General features: G+C 42.1%; 1 protein-coding gene across 2 annotated transcripts in view; it reads left to right on the top strand.

Annotated features, from left to right (window-relative positions):
• DDAH1 (dimethylarginine dimethylaminohydrolase 1) overlaps positions 1–16,395 on the top strand; it is a 55,813-nt gene extending 39,418 nt beyond the window's left edge. For both annotated transcript variants that reach the window (XM_064428416.1, XM_064428417.1), the window contains exons 2-6: positions 292–391; positions 1,471–1,544; positions 2,134–2,253; positions 11,514–11,657; positions 11,899–16,395. In XM_064428416.1, the coding sequence (XP_064284486.1) occupies positions 292–391; positions 1,471–1,544; positions 2,134–2,253; positions 11,514–11,657; positions 11,899–12,015 (555 nt within the window). In that variant the 3' untranslated portion in view covers positions 12,016–16,395. The remainder of the gene's footprint in view (positions 1–291; positions 392–1,470; positions 1,545–2,133; positions 2,254–11,513; positions 11,658–11,898) is intronic.
• The last annotated feature ends 266 nt before the right edge of the window (positions 16,396–16,661 follow it).

The following is a 16,661-nucleotide window of genomic DNA, read 5'->3' on the forward strand; positions in this document are numbered from 1 at the left end:
AGTTACCATGTGCTTTTGGACCCCTTGTCTGTCCCTCCTGAATGCTGCATGGCTCCTCTGCAAAGACAAGAGCCTAATCTCTGCCACTTGCCAAGCCATCCCCCCAGACCACAGAGGCCTCTGAAGGCAGGTGGGGAGCTGTGATGGGCAGGGCCACAAGGGACCCTGCCATCCATCTTGCTTAAGGTGCATTGAAAGGCCTTAATTCTTATTAATTATATGCATTTCTGGCAGGTTTTTAAAAATGTTTTCAACAGTACAATATGTCCTTAATAACTTTCTTTTAAACAGGTTGAAGCCATGAAGAGAGTACTAGAAAGTCTCAACCTTAATATAGTTGAGATGGTGGATGAAAACGCAACCTTGGATGGTGGAGACGTCTTATTTACAGGTATAACAATTACAGGTAGTGAATTTGCTGTTTACATGTTCTGACTGCCTTAAAGACTGCACATTGTCTGATACCAGCATCAGAAAATGTCATTCCTGTGGTTTGCTGAATCGGGTGTTTGCTGAATGGCACGAAGGTTGCTGAGAGATGAGTTCTCAGTGCAACCCTCAATGTCCTGCCTAATACCTGAATAAATGGAGTAGCAGTACACACACTACAAAGAACAGCACTGTGCATACAGATTTTATTTTAGCTTGTAAAATGCCAATAAGAAAAATGCTTTCAGTAGTCAGCTGTCTGAGGTTGTTTCATATTTCTTATTACAAGCAGCTAATGTTCACCAGACTCCTTTTCAGGACTTGTAAAAGCTTGATGCAGACAATTGTCTCTAGTTCAATGAATTAAATGCAAAAAAATGCATTTTTAGTTTCTCAAGGATGTGGTGGAGTTGCCTGTCAGATGTCATGAGCCTTACATGCATGGTTGATTTCAGAGATGAAGATACTGCCTGTGTTTTTTGTGTCATTAAACCCATTAGGCATTTTCTCACATTGGCCGCACACAAGGTTGCTCCCTGCCTGTGCTGAATAAGCCTGTTTGTTTTGATCAGTGTCACAGGAGGCTGCCTGCCTGCCTTAGTGCACCACAGGGAAAGAAGGGTCTCCTACAGAGGCAGACCAGGAAGGGAGGCTTTCCTGAGGCAGTGCAGATCCAGCACTGATTTTCTCTGGTGCTGGAGGATGCTGATGACTGCAGATCTGCCTTGAGACCAGAGGAAATCTCAAAGGGAGAGGGAAATGGTTAATCAGTGGTGTACTAATCCAGCCCAGCTGTTGTCTTTCCTGACCCAATGACCACTGCAGAGATTTAGAAAGGGAAGCTATTTATGCTTCTGGTTAAATATCTCTTCTGGCAAAGGATTAATTGCTTTAGATTATCAGCTCACAATTGCAGGTTGCATTCTTTTATGCTGAATTTTCAGTTTAAATGCTCAGCTTGAGAAAAGAAACATATAACATGAAAATCCTTGAAAGATTGCTTCAGAATGTCTCTAAAGCTAGTCCACTTTTTCATTCCAGGCAGAGAATTTTTCGTAGGTCTCTCCAGGCGGACAAACCAACGTGGTGCAGAAATTCTGGCTGACACATTTAAGGTTTGTAGATTCCTTCATGCCACAGGAAATAGAAGCTGTCATTCAGTGAACCAATTGAACAATTGTACTGGCTAAGATGTTTGTCATACTCATGTACTTTATTTAAGACCTAATTAAAAAAACCCCAAAGGTGCAAGTTGCTGAAAGGTTTGAGCATCCTGTAAAGTCATAGATGGAAGCTGAAGTTAGATCTGAAATGTGAGATTTCTGCATAACAATCACTTGGATAGTGGGAGGCTGTTATTTTTTGAGAGCACATAAACACGTTCTTCATGTTCTCATGTATCACCCCTGTGTTCTTATTGCTGGTTCCTGGCGAAGTTTTATGTACCTGCTGTTTAATTAAGTATTTTAATGTATTTCTTTATGGTTGCAACAATAGTAGCATTTGAAACATGTTCTGGATTTTATGCCAGTCTCCAGAGAAGACAAGCTGGTCCATCGGAGAGTGTCATACTTAAACAGTTGACACTGTGCCCTGGGGTTGATCATTTGCAGAGAGTAAAATTAATTATGGGATGTCTCCGTATAATTACGGAACTAGGACACTTTAAAAATATTTATAACACTCTTCTTTACTCCCATACAGGATTATGCTGTCTCCACAGTCCCTGTTCATGATTCTTTGCATCTGAAGAGCTTTTGCAGCATGGCTGGACCAAACTTGATTGCTATTGGATCAAGTGAAGCTGCACAGAAAGCCCTCAAGGTAAAGCATCTAAGAAAATATTCTAAACATCATATCTCTTTCTGGTCTTTATAAAATATCTGCTTAAGGGTGCTGGAATTTTAAAATACATATAGATCAGTGAAAGAGAAAACAACAACTTTGTGTTAGGACCTCTTGTGTGTGCAAACCAAAAAGAATGTCTATATCAGGCAAGAGAATGCTGATGTTGATTTAACTTCATTTATCTTAAGGAAATAAACAGAATATGCAGGTTATTATTTACAGTTTTTTAGACTAAATATCTTATAATTTGGTGGTAAAAGGGAGGAAGGAGATATAGTCAGACCAGTGGAGATATTTATTTCAGATGTTGCCATGAGGAAACTTGTCTTTTAGAATTCACAGAGGGGAAGTAAAAGTTCCATCATGAAGGAGGAGGAAGAGGCCTTACACTTGTATAGAGTGTTTATAAACATGGGCAAAATTCAGCTACAATACTGGTTGCTCAGTGCTGCAATTTGAATTTGAGCCAGGGCTAATCTGAGAGCTCATCAGTTTGATTAAACCCTTCTGCACAGCCTGGCTAATCATGTTGCAGTGCATCAATTTAGCTATTGTAACCAAAAACATTTTTTGTCTAACTTGATCAAATATTGCTGATAACTAACCATCAAGTAAACACCAGCATTAATCAAGGTAAAGTAATAAGCAGATGCATTTTTAAAAGAACATGATAATTAACAAGATAATCTAGCAGTCTCTGATTGTTGGTGGATATAATTTTAAAAACAAATCAACTGTCAGGTTTCAATATGTTCCTCTGCACTGGACATTTAGCAGCACATTTGCATGTGTCTGAGGATAGTGTTTGCTCACAGAACATGTTACCCAGAACATGTTCCAGTGAGTTGGATCTGGCTGTTCGTCCAGGAGTCTAAATCTCTTATGAGAAACTATTGGCAAACAAATGGCTAAATTGTCTGCCTTAGAAATTATGGCATTTGCAGTGCTGCTGATCACCAGCTTCTCCAAACATTTGAGTTCTTGCTTTCTGACAATGTATTTGTATTTGTTTACTTGCCACCAAAGCAAAAAAATTCAGTTGGCAGTCAGCTTCTTGCAGTCTTGTGGAAATGCAAGTGCAAGAGGATTTTGGAGGAACTGACACTTGGAAAGAAAAGCTGCTCCTTGGATTTCAGCAGCTGAGCTGGTGTGGCAGTGCTGTCAGCTGTTCTCCTGGTACCCAGCAGAGCCTGTGGCAGTGCAGTGCCCTGAGCTCCTGCCGAGTCTGTTGCCTGGCACAGCCCAGCATGCCACTCCTTTATTGTAATAGCTTGTTATTTTAAACTCCTCCTTCACGTTGCCATTTTTTGTGACTGGAAATGCAATCATACAAGCAAGATGATGGAGCTGTCTTTAACCATCTCTGGTAATTGAGTTGTTTTCACATGTCATCTTAGGCAACTGCTTCTAGTGAACTGCTACATCGTGCTATGCTAACATTTTACATTTAAAACAGGATTTATTTGCTTATGTTCTTGTTTGAAATAGAGATTTTTCTTGATTGTTCTTACTGGTGCAACTTATGTATCCTTACAATACTTTAAAAATAGAAAAAGAAATCGCATCTGGTGCTCACATATGGCCAAGTGCAATTGATTGTGAGTTCCGTGTAGTATGTGTAATGTAAAGCTCTGCAAGTGAGCTGGGAAATGAATCCACAGAGTTTAGGATAATAGACCACATGCTAGAAGCAGATAATAAATCAGAAATGACATTTTAACCATTAAATCCTCTCCAGGTTTTGGCAAGTGTAGTGTATTTATTTGGACTGCAGCTGAAAAGTGGCACTTGAGGAAACTTGGTGAAAGAAAGAGACAGATTAAGTGCAGAAAGTACTGGGGCCTCTGGTGACTATCACATCTGAAACTTCAACTTCCCTCTGCTGTTTTCAGCATGCATTTAATTCCTTCTTGTAGTTAAACCTGTTTATAATTCCATACATGTAATTCCACATTTGAACATCAGCCATGGCTGTTGAGATGATGAAGCCTGGGATTATTTTTCAGGTTCCTTGGTGAGGCCAGGATTTCCTGTAAACATGTCACCTTTGGGCTCTGATCAGGCCCTGTCAGAGTGCTGACCTTGACCGAGTTGATGGGGCAGTGCTGTACCCTGCACTGCTTTTTCCCCAACAAGGGACACAGCCCTGGGTCTTGCTGGGACAGCAGAAGAGCAGGAACTGGCCCAGGACATAATCCAGTGCAGGTTCCAGCAGCACAGGCAAAAGCCAGGCAAGGTAATGATGGGAACTGTGACACAGCATCTGTTGCACACTCCTTGCTGTATTCTCTTGCTCTATACTGAATCCAGAAAAGCCACATTTGTGGCTGTTTGTATTGGTTGATGCAGAGCACAATTTCCCTCCACTTTGTGATGAGTGCAGACGTGGACAGCAGCAGATGACAGTGGACACAGTCCTTGATCTGACCATCTCTGTCACCCTTTGGATAACTCAGTAGTAATCCCAAAGCATCTGAGGGTGGCACACGTTGTTCCCAGCTTTGACAGGCTCAACTATTCCCTTTGGATAGTTGAGCAAGATACAGTGTGGATTGTATCTGGAGCAAGTTCCTACTGAAAAAGTTGTTCTCTCACTGTTGAGAAGTGAGTCTGTCCTTTGGGTAGGCTCTGATGCCAGGCATTGACCAAAAGACCAGCCCTGGGGTCTCCCCACAGGACTGGCAGAGAAAGCCTTGGTGTGAATCCACTGGTCTGGGATCATGCAGGGTGTGTGGGATCACTGATGGATCTTGGGAGGGAGAGCACCCATCCCACCATGGGCTCAGTCCTGCAATCAGCTGAGTCTGGTGCATTTCCTCTGAGATCTGGAATAGTGGAGTGGCATGTGAAACATCTGGGATTCCAGGTGGTCATTTGGGAGGAGTGTATGCTAATTCAGAGGCAGTGTGGCCATGGCAGATGTCAGGACTGAGCAGCACTGCCAGTCAGGGTGCAAGGCAGAGCAGGTGATGCAGCTGATAGTGTAACCCCTCATGTTCCCTCACAGATTTGTCCCAGCAGGACCCAGAGCAGTGGTCACACCTGCACTTTGGTGCTGCTCCTTGGTATCTTGGAGTCCAGCCTCATTATTCAATGGGATTTCTTTATGGTCAGGAGTATCTGCAGTAGTGCAATGCCATGACTTTAGCAATATACCTTTCTTTTTTCCTCCTGCTTTCAATAAAATCTTGGACATGATTGTCCTGCCTTGTTCTTGACTCTCTCATTCAGTATCTTCTTTTGGGAGTGGAGCTGCTCATTCTTCCCCTGAATTATTCCCTGGAGGATGCTATTGCTAATGCAGCTGTTTTGACAGTGATCAAGGGAGGCTTATCAAAACCACATCTTAAGGATAATATAGAAAGGAGTCTCTTTTGGGTAACTATGCACTTGGTCTGCATCCAAGCTGTGATCAGAGCAGAGCTTTTAGACTTGAGCACAAGGAGTTGTTCTCGCATTGGCAGTTGCCCCCATTCCTTTGATTAAATGCCTTTTGTTCTTACTCCATCTTGTGTAACTGAAGTCTCTGCAATGTGCCAGCTTTTGAAGAGCTGAGCACTGTTTCCCTGCATGACAGGAGGGTTATAGTGCCTGGATAAAGCAGAGGGGTTCCCAGCTCTGCCACAAAAATCCCTCCAGACACCTAAGGGAGAACTTCATCTCGCTGGTGTTCTTAGAAAACAGTCTGTACTGCCATGCAGGAGGAAAAGGCTCAGCTAAATCTGCTTTTCCTATTGTCTGTATAGCAACTGTCTTTTCTAGTAATGAACAAGTTTGCATGAAAACTTTATCTCTTCTTCCTTAAGAATTCATCATTTGTGCCTCTGCTTATTCCCCACATGAAGTCATAATCCTCTATTTATGCTATCACAATGGGTTGCTGTGGAAATCATTACTAATATTAATAACCCAAAGAAGATGACATCAGGTAGGGAATTAGCAGAAAGTGCAGATGAATGCTGACTTTTTTGTAATGCAGGAACAAAGAAAGATTAGTGAAATACAAAGAAGTGTTGAGAACTTTCCCCTTTAAGCTAAACATTAAAAATGAGACTGCTTCTCTCAGCCTTGTAGATAGGAAAATTAATCAATTTATAATCAAGCAATACATTAATCAACTTATAAAATTCTATGTACTTTCCTTTGTCTCCTTCTGATTCTTCATTACTTTATGAATTAGGAGTTCATATCATCTCAGAGGATGTAGGTCTTCACTGAGTGCCAGATGACCTCCTACCTTAAAAAGTCAACACATGTTTTACTTTGAATTAATTTTAGATCATGTAATAGCCACTGCACTTACTTAGTGTTAGTGCTGTTCAGTTTATATATGTGCAGAAGAATCTTTGGAAGATGAAGACTCAAAAGTATATATTTATATACTAGAGGTTATTATATGAATCCATTTTGTTTGTTGGTTTTTAAAGGGTGAGGAAAGTGTCCCTTTCAGTACATGTTTTTCCTCACCAGTGAGGCTGTCAGCCACAGGAGCTGGGTCAGAGGCTGACTGAGAAGATGTCATGTGCTTTGCGTAAATGGGGACTCATGTTTCTATTCCTTTGCTTCTTTTTTCCCTTTGACTATTCTCTCCCTGGGTTCCTGTTCCAAACGACAGGATGTTCGTGCTCCTGCCTTCTCCACTGAAAACAACAGCCCACGTAATCCGCTTCCTTTCCTCCTTCTCAGGTCATGGTTTCCCTTTGCAGTGGTCCTTGGCAGGGCTGGCAGGCAGGTGACAGTGTGGCTGTGAGGGATGGTGGCCCAGAGGGGCAGAGCAGTGCAGGTGTGCACACGAATGACACTCGGTGCCCAGCGCATCTGTGCTGATGCAAAAGGCGTCCTGTGCCAGGAAAAGCCGAGGAGCAGGGTGGGAGAGGTTGCTTAAAAGAGCTCTTCCTTCTGGAAAACATGACTGAGAGGGTGCAGCAGGGAGGCAAAGCCCAAAGCCCAGCTGCTGAGACCGTGGGTGTTAGGCGGGAACTAAAGCAACACTCTGGCTGTGGATGGACTGAGAAATCTGGCGTACTGACCATGGCAGACCAGGGCACTGCTGGCTTCAAAGAGATCCTCAGTGTACTTTGTGTCTGTAGGTCTGTGCTGTCCTGTCCTGTATCTCTATCAGTCTTCCTAGTGCCTGACAAGAAGGCTTAGATCATTCTCCTTTGATTTATGCTGCTCACAGTGGCTGTGATGGCCCTTCCCTCTGAATCTACTGCACTGTTGTCTCTCCTGCCTGTCTGCATGTCAAGGGGGACACTCCTGATAGATCTTGACATTCCAGCAAGATCGCTGGCTTTTCCAGCTCTGCTCTTCTGTCCCCTCTGGCCAGCCTAGCCAAGTGTTTCATGGCCACTGCTTTGTTTCAAGGAAACTCTGAGAAGCTGCTGTGTCCCATATGTGGCACAGCTCATCAGCTCCACTCTGTCCTGCACTTTCTTGTGTTGAACCCAAAGGCTGCTGCTTTCTCTCTCCAGTGCCAATTGTTTCTCTAAATACAAAGAAATTAGGAAGGAACTCAAAGGACAGTCAGGGCAATAAATCAGTGAATCAATTTTGGTTTCAGTGTAAAGTGGTGTGCAGCCGGGACCGACAGAATGACAATGCTGAATGCATTTTTAGTTGCCCTGCACCACAAAAAATACTTTGTTTTTGTCATTGTAGGTGAAGCCTTGTAGTAGTTTAATCTTTTCTCACCCCTTTCATTCTCTTGGATCTCAGGTCAAAGGTTGCTTAAGCATCAGTGTCAAATGGGCTGAAGTTCAATGTGCTTGGAAGGAAAGAAAAGAGGTGGGATAGAAGAATTATCTTAAATAGTTTGACTTGACTATTTTCTTTTAAGAATACTTTGACTTGAAGGATTTAAGAAAGGATGGCTGAAAGCTGGTGAGGGAATGATCCCATGGGTGTAGGGTTACATACACTCCACTTGAGCTTAGATTTAATTTTTCTTTTAAATGTTAGCAGTCAGGAAAACAGTGGCTAATCAATATAAACACCAAACCCTGGAAATCTGGGCCTCTCTGCCAGCATCACACAGGCATTAAGTGTAGTGCTCAATGCCCTGTTAGCAAGGGGAGCGTTCAGTGCATGTTTGGTTTTGCTTGTGGGGAGCTGGAGATACAAATGTGCGTTGTGGGCAGGTTTGGTCGCTCTCTGTCCTGCAGCAGTCTGGGTGTGAATAAGTCCCAGAGTGAGCAGGCAGCAGGGCTCAGACTGGGGCCTTCCTCATGGGGAACATTTGTAGCTACGCTTGGCCTCTTTTAAAAGTGCATGCAGTCATCTTAGCTCTGTCAGAGATAACAGACCCAAAATGCATACACTTTTTTCCTTCATGTATAATGCTGCTTCATAGTTAGGATTATTTAGTTTATCCATTACCTCAGCTGTCTGAGGACACACTGTAAAAAAACTATAGAGAAGGCATTTTAGGCTATGTGGATGACTTCAACATAAGGAAAGCATGACTAAGGGCTGAGAGAATGTGCAGTGAAAATTACCCTCTTTAGGCTGAAGAAAATTCCCAGAAAATCTAGGCACACGGGAAATGCCTGGCTCTTAACATAGCTGCTTGTACAACGTTTGTGGACAGAAAGCCAGCCCTCTATAAATGCATCTTATTTTGGGATGTATCTGATAGAAAATACAATCAAAGGACCTTGCTTTTATCTCCTTTTCTCTGCCCTGGAGTCAGTTTGGCCAGGCACATGTACTTAATGACTTCACATAATAGAAATACAGAAAACCACATGGGTCTGCAAAGTGCCCTGATTGTGTCGTATTGGTGCATTTCTGCTGCATCCAGAGCCTCCCTGTGGGGCAGGTCTGGGGTGTTATTGCCTGGGCACTCTCTCAAGTAAGTGGTTTTTGAAATTTTACTGCAACAGTCAGGCATAGTTATAACAGTGATGAAAGCTTGCAAATATGATTTCCTTTTTATCTTAAGAGCTGAGGAAGAGAGTAATCTTGTGTTGTCAAACCTCCAGTTAGTAATAAAAGCTTTCTTGTGGTGTTGTTCCAGCTAGCTGAGATCCCAGTCCCACTATCACAGCTGTGTCCTCAAACTCCTGTGCTGCTTTGTCTCACTTTCTCACTCGGGTTTTCTGATTTGTTTCTGAACTAATTCAGCCACTGTTTGTGTGCTTTTTAATATTGAAAGCAATCCTTTTAATATGCCCTTGGCCTCATCTCCCGGGCTCCCCAAAGCTGGTCCTTGAGGCACTAGGGCCCTGCCACTTGTCCTTTTTTTCTGCTTGCTGGTGTACTTCCCACTTCAGCATTTTGCAGAAGCAAATGAATGGGAGACTTGTCTTTACCCTTCTGTTTAAGAATTCTTTCATCATTTCATAAGGAATCATTTCACAGTGATTCACAATATATTTCTGATCTTCCTACAGAAAACCTACAATATCAGAATTCTGTTTCCAACAAGGAGTGGGGAAAGAACAACTGTTTGGGAGCTTAGTGAAATCCAGACATAGTGGCTTTTCTTCTACTGATACATGTATTTTAGTGCAGATTTAATAAGTGTTTCCTTAGTCAAGACTTAACAACATTGTATAGGAAGGAACAGGGAAGCTGCAGATAGAGAACATGTCTGCTGACTCTGGCTACCAGGTAGAAGAGCCACACTAGGTGCAGGATGTCTGCAACACCAAGGAAAGCAGAATAAAATCATCTTGGCAACATAACAGAAACAAAATTATAAAAAAAGAAATCAGCTGTGCTAAGCATATGAAAATACAAAATTACATCTGGTGAAGTAAAGGTGCAAGGATTTTTGTCCAGAAAAACACATTAACCTTTTATGGAGGTAGATGTGTCCTTGGGAACTTGGGAGAGTTTCATAACATGAGAAGGAACAAGAAATGACAATCTGATAACACTTCCTCAGGAATGCATGGCATTCTTTGTTGTGAGTTTCGTGTTCTCCACGGGATGTGGATGACTCAGGCTAGAACATGAAAAATGTAGACCTATAAGGGAATTACTTACCATAGGTGTGGGCAAGCATGAGATCTTTGTTGCTTCCCAGTATGTTGTGTAGACCCTGTTATAAATCAGCTACCTGTGGTATTTCTGTAATGAATGAGAAGTAGGACAGATGAATGACTGTGGAAGCAATTTAGTGACAAACTTAACTGTGCCTAAAATTGAAGTCTGCTTTCTGCTATGGGATGTAAATCTCTGGGTTCCCCCTAAGAAGGGAATTCAGTTGAAAAATCTTGTTAACAAAATACCAGGTTTTTCTAAAGATAATATTTTAAGCTGGAAAAAAAAAAGCCTTTTCTTTCTGTTTGCATCTTTACATGTATGTGCAATGTATGTGGGAACACAGGTGGGCTGGGGAAGAAATGGACACCCTTGCATTTGCTTAGGCTTTCAGTAGAACCAAAGTTTTAGACTTTGAGCCTTGTTCAGTTCTGTGTTATTCTTGGTCTCTGTGAGGTTGAAGCTGATGTAAAGCTGGAATGCTACAACTGGGAGTCAGGCATCTTGTCTTCAGGCTTTTCCCATCCTTACTAAAATGGGTCTGATCCAAAACATGGGATTGCATGCTTGTCGTGTCCTGAGAGTCTCTGTCTCTGAAATTCCAGCCAGCCAGGGTCTACATTTGTGTATGAGCCTTATATTTATACCCAGCAGCTCTCCTGTTGCAAGGCGGGCATTGTGCTGTCCCCTTGGGAACGAGGATTAGCGCAGCCGTGCCTGCTCGCTCCCCAGCACAGGTGCTTAGTGAAAGAGTAACTGCCTGCAAGGCAGAACAGAGGTCCTTGAAAAGAATTAAGATTGGGCTGATATCCAAGCTGGGAACCATTCCTGTCGTGTTTGGTTTAATTCATACTCATTACATAAATACTGAACAATGGTTGCTTTTTTTTTTATAGGTGCAGAGCACCTATAGTCTCAATCAGTGTCAGGAGCAGTTTTGCATACTCAGTGTGCAATCCTCGAGGAAAAGACCCCACAGAGGATGCTTACAAAGAGCCCTGCTTAATGCTTGCAAGAACTATTGCACAATTTTTTTTTTTCAGTTTTCTAGTGCTCCTTTTAGTTAGGTTTAGTAGATTCTCCTCTAAAGGCAGAGATAAAAGGAAATATCTGTGCTTGCTGCATAGCAAAATGGTCCTTGACTGCCTTGGCAATCACAATTAGCTATTCCTGAAGATTCTGTTCTCCCATTACTTTGGGACTGCTGCTGTGTTTGATCTAAACAGCTGCACTTTGTCTCCTGGCAGACCATGCAACAGATGAGCGACCACCGCTACGACAAGCTGACAGTGCCTGACGACGCCGCGGCAAACTGCATCTACTTAAACATCCCCAGCAAGGGGCACGTCCTGCTGCACCGAGCCCCCGAGGAGTACCCCGAGAGTGCCAAGGTGAGAGCCACCCCGGGCTGCCAGCGAGGCCCTGGCAGCTCCCTTGCTGCAGGGGGTGTGTGTGAGTGCCACGGGCAGAAGGCCACGTGCACCGTGACTGTTCCTGTTCATTAACGGTGATGGGATGGCTTGGCACTGCTGGCAAATCCATGTCTGTTCCTTCTGTAGGTACTTAGAGAAAAGGGGAAACAGAGGTGTGAAGTGTAATGATTTTTCCCTTACATTTTTCTTTCCTGAACAGGTATTTGAAAAGCTGAAGGACCACATGCTGATCCCAATAGCCAACACAGAACTGGCGAAAGTAGATGGGGCACTCACCTGTTGCTCTGTGCTTATTAACAAAGCTTCAGAATTATGAGTTTACAGAGTCCCTCCCTTGTAACTGGCAATAATGTTACACACAAGGTAGACGAATCTGTATCCACACTTTTATTGTTTTTATTGACAATCTACTGTACCACTGTGCTACTAACCCTTGTTTACAGATTTTTTGCATTGTGAATTTTTATTATGTCCTTGCAGATGGTATATAAAGTGGATGTAGGGTTTGTTGGGAGCACATAACTCTGAAGTAAGTTAGTCCCATGGGCTAGCAGAAGACAATTATAATGGCTAACCCTTAGCTTTAGTGATTTAACATATCTGTGTGAAAATTTCATGAAACTCAGCTGATATTCTCAATATTTCAAGCATCTCTGTTGTCTTTACACTGTTTCCTTCTGTCTTCTTTTCTCTTGCTTCCTTGCTCTACATGGTTTTTTTCCTTCCTCAGTCTTCTACTTTCAGTGGTGCAAAGTATTAGGGGGACTGAAGAAAACGCAGTGGGCTCATGAACCTTGTGTGGTAGGGAAGCTTTCCCTGCACTACTGGGACAGGGGGCAGTGGATTGTGCTCACAGTCCTGGCCACATCACAGTGCTGCTGTGACAGCCACAGAGTTGTGGCTGGAATCCATTTCAGACACCAGGTACCAGCTTTGGAAAAGCTTCCTCTGATGGGAGCGTTCAAGGGCAGTGACTGCCTGGGAAACGTGAATGACAGAAGAAGACAGTAGTGCAGCCACATGAGTTGTCTCCTGCAATTCAGGTCCCAGTTTCCTGCTAAGACCATGACTTTCAATGTGGTGAGAATGGGAGAGGAATTTTTAAAAAGGCCAGATCCTAGGAAGCCTCTGGACCACAAAAATTAAATGCAGAGATCAAAAAGAAATCTAAAGTATGGGGGAGTTAAATCTCTTTGTTTACATCTTAAAATTTGTTTCTCTTTTCTGTTTTCTCTTAATTTGGAGGCCACTTACTAGCCAAATTCAAAAGAAAAGGGTGATAGAAGTAGTTGAAGGACAGCTATTCCTGGATTATACCATGAATAAGGGAAGCTGTTTTTTCCTGGAAGATTGTCATTTTTTCTTTATCTGCCCTTGGGACAGTTTTCCTTGGAACAATAACAATCTTACATTTTTTTAGTGGCATGAATATTCACTGTGGTATTCAGTTAAGGCAAATATAATTTTTGTAGCAAATTCCTCACCATGTTTACCCACTGAGTCATGGCATTTTTTTTTGGCCACTGCAAAGTGAAGCACACAGCATTGTATTCACATGCTTCTTGTTAAATCATTTGTAAACTAAGGATGGGAGCGATTCCCAAACAGAGGCAGTAGTGGGAACTTTCCAGAGACTGACAAATAGTCTGAACATGTTATCAGCTTCCTAGACATCTCCTCCACCTTTCCTGAACCACTTGTGGCACGTTGCTGAGGCACAGTAGGAAGTGAGTGAGGGGGCTTGGGCAATGTGGTCTGCAGGAAAACAAACAGAATTAACCATATGCCCACTGGGATATCCTTTGGAAACCTGTGAGCTGTTTTGTGTAGCCATAAGGGAGGAAACACAAGTACTCGTGCTTGTAGGCTCTCTCTGGCACATCTCACACTGCATCTCAGTGGTGATGAGAGGAAAACCTCCTGGCAGCTCCCAGAGTACACCTGCTGCTTCCTGGGTGCTCTGTTTGTTGTGGTGACACCAGGTGGGGAAGAGAGCAGTGATGAGTGAATATATTGTATGTGTAAAGAACATGGCCCAAAGAAGTTCTTCAGCCAGCCAAACAGCAAGTGGGTATTTTTTTTCTGTTTATGATTCTCCTGTCCCAAAGGGTGATCCTAAAGTTCCCTCTTTGTCTCTTCCATTCCCTTGCACCATCAATTAAACCTGAGCCACGTGATCAGGCTCTCAGGATGTAAATGTTGCAGTGGGGAATGTTTTTCTGCCTTCCCTTGGTGCTTTTTAAATATTTGATAAAGTATCACACATTTCAAAAGAACCTGACATTAAACAGAGATTTTGTGCCAAAAGTGGCCCTGCAGTATTGAGCTGTGAGCTCCTAAAGGCAAGCTGTGCTCTGTTAAAAACCTGTGCAGCCTTGGGAGCTGTCAAAGCTGAAACAGCCCCCCCATCCTGACTTGTCCATGTGCCTCCTGGGGCTACACTGGGAGAGTTAGGCTGTAGGATTTCCATTTTATTTATTGTTAAATATTTCTCTAGTGTTGGTTTTGCTCTTTTTCTTCCTCCAGTCTCTCTCACCTCTCACCTGTCTCCTTCCTCAGGCTCTCATTTCTAGTTTGCTCATCAAGGCATGATGAGCACTTTTCTTGCTTAATCCCAAGTGATTTTACCTTCTTTCCTCAGTTCTTACTTGAGTCTTTTTCTTCACTTCTCTTTCTTCGCTGTTCACTCCACAGTGTCCCAAGCCATGATGGACTATCCTAAACTCACTCCCTCCTTGAGTAGGTGCCAGGAGAGAGGGAAAACTGAGGGGTCTGCTTTGAATCTGAGCAACTTCTTTTGAGCTAGAAGGATGACAGTCAGCAGGAGCTGTAGAATCAGAGAAGAACAAGGGTGACTCCTCTTTTTAAGATGTCTCCAGAAAAAAAAAGAACCATTTCTGGTGACACTGCTGTTACCCTGTGTCCTTGAAAGCCATAGAATGTGTGACAATGAATTTCTCTGGTTCCCTAGGGGAGGGAGAGGAGGAGTTGGGATTTCAGAGCTGAGAAACAGCCGTGTAGACAGCAAGGTTGGTTTTTCATCTCTTGCCATTTAGGTTTCTTTGGTTTCAGGGCTGCATTTTGGTATACAGAAAGCAAGAGAGCAGCTGAGGGATCTGAATTCCTTCAGTTGTTGTATTCAAACTGTCTAACTTCAGGCACAAAATTGAGGTGCTCTACAACCACACCTGCTTTCTCTCTCTTGGCCTCAGTAGGAATCACAGCCTCTTAACATAGATGCTCTAGGTTACATCTTAGTCTGATGCCAAAAGTTACCTAAGCTGGTTAGTGGGATTGCCCTCACCTCACAGCTTCTCCTGTTAATCTTTATTCTGGCATTAGAAAGAAAAATATTATGAACACTTCAGTTTATGTATTTGCAGTATGGTACTAAGAATTAAAATCATGCCAAATGCTTCTTGTTCTTGTTGTTTGCTCTTTATTTTTCTGTTGCCCAAACAAAGAATTCAGTTGTGAGGACATTTCTGCAGTGACACATGTGCATCTAATGCATGTCCTGTACATTTTTTCACCAGAACATTTCTCAGATGCCTGATGTAAATCATCATCCTTGATTAATATAAATAATAAAATAAAATCCCAAACCAAAAAAGGAAGATGAGACACTGAACACTGATAGTTGCCCACATAAAACTCTTGATAACAACTGTCAGGCTGTGTGACAGAGCAGACCAGTCAGAAGTTCTTGTGGTAATAGCTCAGCAGTGGGGCTTGAATTACTCATCAAAGGATTTGTCCTTTCAGCAGGCAGTTCAGCTCAGTTGGAATGAAAGAGCCCGAATGTGCAGTATAGATATTTCATGGATGTTATCTTTGCTAAGAGTTTGGGGAGATCTGTGATATGTGGGTTTCTTTCTTCAGCAGAATGTGAATACAGTGTCTCTCTCTGTAATGAAAATGTGAATGCATACTGTACCTTATGAGATAAACTTGAATTCTTCCATTTATGTATTTTTCCATTTACCATGCTAATACTCAGTTTTAAATAGATGCCACTGTGTAAAGCTATGCTCTTGATTTTTTTGGTGATTTCTATGTGATAAGAATAGAGCTCATAGGCACCACTATGTCCAGTTTTGAAAACAAAAAGCCAGTATACAGAATGCTGTTTGTTCACAGCAAATTGGAAAATATGGAAAAAAAGAGCTTTTGATTTTGTTCAGCTTCAAATACGTTTTATCAATGAAGTCAGAGCCAAATTAATAGAAAACATCAACATCCACATGGAGCCATTTGAGGAAAATAATTTACTATTTAAGATTGTCTATTTTTGCTTTTATCAATAAGGAAGCTGAAAAGATAAGCCTGCTCAAACAATGGTATTTGTTAAGTGATTGTGAACAAAGTATCAGTGGACCTCATGTATTTTCAGAGAAGTTTTAACTGGACGTGTGATGTGAATTGTATGGAGTTGTATGTGAATGTGTTAGTCACTGTTTTACATTGTATTGTTCTGCAGTGCACAAATGTGACTACTGAGCACAGAAGCATTACATTCATTAAACTTAATCTTGTTGCAGTATATAATTCCCCACTTTTTGTGCCAAAAACATTAATACATTCCATAATCAGTTCTAATAGAGGTTTGCACTTTGGTTTAATTTTTTTTGTGACTCTTGCAGTTTCAATACTGTATATCTCCATCACGAAGGAATAAAGTGTCAGTTGTACCATACCCTGTTTAGTTTGTGCTTCTTCTTTTGGAAGTGAAAGTATATTAATATAATTTAATACTGTTTCATGCTGTCTTTTTATTTCCAAGCTTATTACATACCTAGAAGTAAAGCCAGTTACAGACACTAGTACTAAAACCCTTAATTCTGTTAGGGGAAAATCTTGACTCTTTAAAAACAAATTACAATTTTAGACTCTACATTTAAGAGTAATGTGTAGAGAGGAGATAATGCCTGTGAGTGGTCACGGTTCATTTTATTGCTGTCC

This window comes from Passer domesticus, chromosome 7 (assembly GCF_036417665.1).
Source record: "Passer domesticus isolate bPasDom1 chromosome 7, bPasDom1.hap1, whole genome shotgun sequence".
Lineage (NCBI taxonomy): Eukaryota > Metazoa > Chordata > Aves > Passeriformes > Passeridae > Passer > Passer domesticus.